The sequence below is a fragment of the Oppia nitens genome, unplaced genomic scaffold (genome assembly GCF_028296485.1).
Source record: "Oppia nitens isolate AA-2021 unplaced genomic scaffold, nextdenovo-longstitch-racon4-pilon3 scaffold24_pilon_pilon_pilon, whole genome shotgun sequence".
NCBI classification, from domain to species: Eukaryota; Metazoa; Arthropoda; class Arachnida; order Sarcoptiformes; family Oppiidae; genus Oppia; species Oppia nitens.
Genome location: NW_026533204.1, coordinates 399441 through 403898, shown reverse-complemented (window position 1 = coordinate 403898; position 4458 = coordinate 399441). Strand labels below are relative to the sequence as shown.

Below are 4458 nucleotides of genomic sequence, written 5' to 3'. Positions count from 1 at the left end.
AATAAACAGTTATCTATATTCACAGATATAATATACAGTATATTATTATCAATAAATGAGACAATGAGTAGTAATATTAGTGTATCTCATGAGGGACTCAAAGTGTTGTCAAAGAGAGGTTATAAAAACTTTGCAAAATTGGATTCCGGAGGTCAGGGAAATGTGTATAAGACCAGCAAAAATGATATACAATACGCCTGTAAAGTGATTAAAGTCGACAATCAGACCAAAGACGGCAAAATGGACGACGACTCCAAACGAGAGATATCTATATTGAAAAACCTGAAGCACTGCAACTGTATTACTATTGTCGATCTGTTCCGTACCAAACATAAGGTCTACATAATGATGGACTTTATGCCGAACGGTACGATCGGGTCGTATGTACGCCATAACGATGGTATCAGCGAATGGCAGGCAAAATGTTGGTTCTGTCCGATTGCCAGAGCAGTCAGATATCTTCATCAGCATCGGGTGGCCCATCGCGACATCAAACTGGACAACATATTGCTTGACAAACACTGGAACCCTGTGCTCACGGATTTCGGTTTTAGCCGATTTGTGAACATTGGTCGCGACAATATTGTCGACCTGTCCAACACCTATTGCGGTACTCCGTCTCATAATCCGCCAGAAATTGTCAACAAAAGACATTACGATCCGTTCAAAGCTGATGTCTGGTGTCTGGGCGTCAGTCTCTATATTATGATTAATAAGGACTATCCGTTTGAGAAGAAAGATCGCCGCAAAATGTATGACCAACAGCTTAAACGACAGTACAAACTCCGTAATGAAGTCACTAATGTAATCACTGAAGACCTCAAGAATCTCATACATCAGCTTCTGGAGCCAATTCCTAAAAAGCGTATAGATATTGATAATGTGTGTCGACATCCGTGGTTTCCCATCGATTCAATTGATTCACAATATGCCCAACAAATTGACAGAAATTAATGTATCACTAGTTTTATTTTTTATATAAGAAAATTATTTAAATAAAAAATATTATTTGTTAATTAATTAATAAATAAATATTTTTCTTTTGGCATTAAAAATATTGTTATAAAGTAACCATTTTATAATAAAACAAATGCAATCTAAATGTGACACAAAAATAAAATTTATGAAAATATCTGACTTGTGTTTTCCAGTAAAATAAACAAATAAACAAAAATCTAATTAAAAATTTTTATATTATATTATATATCACTGTGTGGTTGAAGACATTGGTGTTAACTTTCAGGAGAAAAAATTACACAAAAATAACATTTTTTTCTAAACAGACATTATATGGTTTGAAACATTAAATAATTCATTTTAACCCCAAAAATAAAATATATATATTTTTTTTATTTGGAGAAACAAAACAAAAAAATAAATTAACCAAAAAATATCTGTCCTCTCTCTCTCTCTCTCTCTCTCTCTCTCTCTCTCTCTCTCTCTCTCTCTCTCTCTCTCTCTTTCTCTCTGTCTGTCTCTTAAATAATATTATATACAAACCTTAACACAGCTTAAAACAACACCACACGCCATATCATACCTGTCCTAAGATATATCTTTACACTAATATGTAGATTAAAACAAACTATAACACACACACACACACACACACAAAATATCATTGACTATTATCTTGATTTTATAATATGCAAAAATTTGTTTAACTTTTAGTTATTTATTTTGTTTTGTGACATAAAATATTTGATACTCAAACAGAAAATAAAACAAATTTTTAATTTGTGTTTTATTTGAAAGCAAAAAACATTTAGATATTTTAATGTTTCAAATGTGTGTTTAACACTGATATTAATAACTTTTTTTCTTATAATTTAAAATATTTATTACTTTTGTTAACTAATTTCTTGCTGTGTTAAATAATTTTTATAAATATTACTATTTTTAATAAAATAATTTCAAAAATATTTCCATATTAATACATAGATTACTATTATTTTTAATACTAGATTTTCAATCAATCATATATTTTTTGCTTTATTAAACTTTATAAATAAATTTGAAAACTAATTTTTATTATAAATGTTTTAATGTATTTATACAAAATGTACATAAGTATTACAAAACTTTTAAAAATACAATTATTTATTAACTCTATGTGTACTGTATGTACAATATATTTATTTGTCTAAATCATTAGTAAATTAAATTTACAAATTTACATAACAAATTCATTGCTATGTTTTTAACTCTGAAAAATTACATTTAATCTTTAAAAACATATAAGTTATAGTTTTATTATTATTATTATTATTTTAGAATTGATTAGAAGATTTGTGGCAAAAAAAAAGATTTGCTAACTATTACGAAATAAAATAAAATGATAGATTAGCCATAAATCTTATCAAATAATAAAAAATGATAAAATACATGACAAAACAGTGATTTCAAATTAATTATAGATATATATTTTTTGTATATAAATATATATATATATATATATATTGCTTAAATAAAAATTCATTCAACAATTTTTTCTCTAAGTAAACCCCCTAATGTGTCCCCAAAAAAATAAGTATTGAGTTATTTGTTGTCAATTATTTTTAATTAATAAAGAAAAACATAATAAATTACATATACATGTATAAAGATATATATATATATATATATATGTTTCAAAATAATAAATAAAGATTATTTTGGACAGTAACTGGTGATTATGTAAATGTATTGCCACAAAAACAATAATAAAATAATGATCAAATAAAAATAAATTTTTGTTGCAATGATTATTGTGGTACTACACATACAAAAACATTTTTTTATAAATATAAATAACTATATAAAAATATACATATATATACAGGTAGTATAAGTGTATTACATGTGTATTATTTTGGTATTTCATTTTTCTAAAGTGACAACAAAATTGATTGCTATCACTGTTTTTAAATTTTTTTTATTATTATTATTAAAAAGCGATAGCAATTGACTGATTAATTTATTTAATGAATTAAGTGTTCAATAGATAGATAAACTGTTTTCAATTGCAAGTGTCATCAATTAAATAATTGGATAATAAATCAGTACCTGTTATTTATTGGTATTTTTTTATAAATATTACTGATATTTATATTTTTAAAAGTTTGTGTGTGTGATAATATTTATATATACAGTATATATATAATGATTATACTATACTAAAAAATTTATTTTATATAAAAATAATTATTAATTTATATATAAAAAATTGTTGTCATATATAATTGATATCATTTAATGGATATCAATGATAATCAGTTTATATAAAAATTATTTTTCTAAATAAATTAAATAATTATTTTTATACAAAGATAATAATAAAAAAAATATAATATGAATAACATTTTATTTTTTTTAAAAATAATATGCAATATAGTTATTACTAATAAAGATTATAAAAGCAAACTTTAAATGGTAAGACATATTTTCACGAATTCCTGAAAGGAATACGTATATGCATTCTATAAGTCTGTCTGTCTGTCGGTCTGTCTGTCTGTCTGTCTGTCGGTCTGTCTGTCCCACGAGGACATAGGTTCGAATCCACTATCCGCTACAAATTTTTTTTGAATTTTTTTTTGTTTTTTTTCTTATTTAAGTTTATTTTTTAGGAAATTGAAGAAAATGGTGTCCAAAAATTAATTAAAAAAATTTTGAATTTTTTTTTTTGAATTTTTTTTTGAATTTTTTTTTTGAATTTTTTTGAATATTGATTTTTTATTTTTTTCGTTTTTAAGTTTATTTTTTAGGAAAATAGTAGTTTATTTTGTAATACTGAATCATTTGATACCCCACATGACTATAGTTGTTTATTTTGTCATACTAAATCGTTTGATACCCTACATAACTATAGTTGATTTTATTTTATCATACTGAATTTAATTTTTAATTATGATTAGGAATTCGTGTGGAAATGCTTTCTAGCATTCTCAACTGGTTAATATATGTAAAATAAATAAATATAATAATTTTTGAAAATTAAACAAAATGTGTTTATTTTTTGAGCAACAAATAATAAAAATAAAAACACTTTAAAACAAACTTTTATATCAAATGATACGATATCTTAAAGACAAATGTTTTAACTTAAATACGTGCCTTAAATCTGAATATTATTTTTGAAAACTTTTTAAATAGTAGTCTCTCTCTCTCTCTCTCTCTCTCTCTCTCTCTCTCTCTCTCTCTCTCTCTCTCTCTCTCTCTCTCTCTCTCTCTCTCTATATATATATATATATATATATAATTTATACTATTACTCACTTACATTATACACAAACATTTCAAACAAACATATAATACATTCTCAAAAAATGCTTTTATAAATTCAAGTGGTATCACAATTGCAATGAATCTATTTGTCAACTTATGATTAAATTTAATCAAATTTTATGCCCAAATAATATATATATTTAATATAATAATTTTATTTATTTTCTTGAAAATCTATAACATATTTGGGCACAA

At 24.2% G+C, this 4458-nt stretch overlaps 1 protein-coding gene across 1 annotated transcript; it reads left to right on the top strand.

Annotated features, from left to right (window-relative positions):
- On the top strand, positions 1–954 carry LOC128954028 (testis-specific serine/threonine-protein kinase 1-like). The gene has a single exon (XM_054299593.1). The coding sequence runs from the start codon at positions 64–66 to the stop codon at positions 952–954; it is 891 nt and encodes a 296-aa protein (XP_054155568.1). The 5' UTR covers positions 1–63.
- The last annotated feature ends 3504 nt before the right edge of the window (positions 955–4458 follow it).

Bases quoted from the DNA above. Each gene is read 5' to 3' on its own strand.
- LOC128954028 (XM_054299593.1), top strand. From the start codon at position 64: ATGAGTAGTAATATTAGTGTATCTCATGAGGGACTCAAAGTGTTGTCA.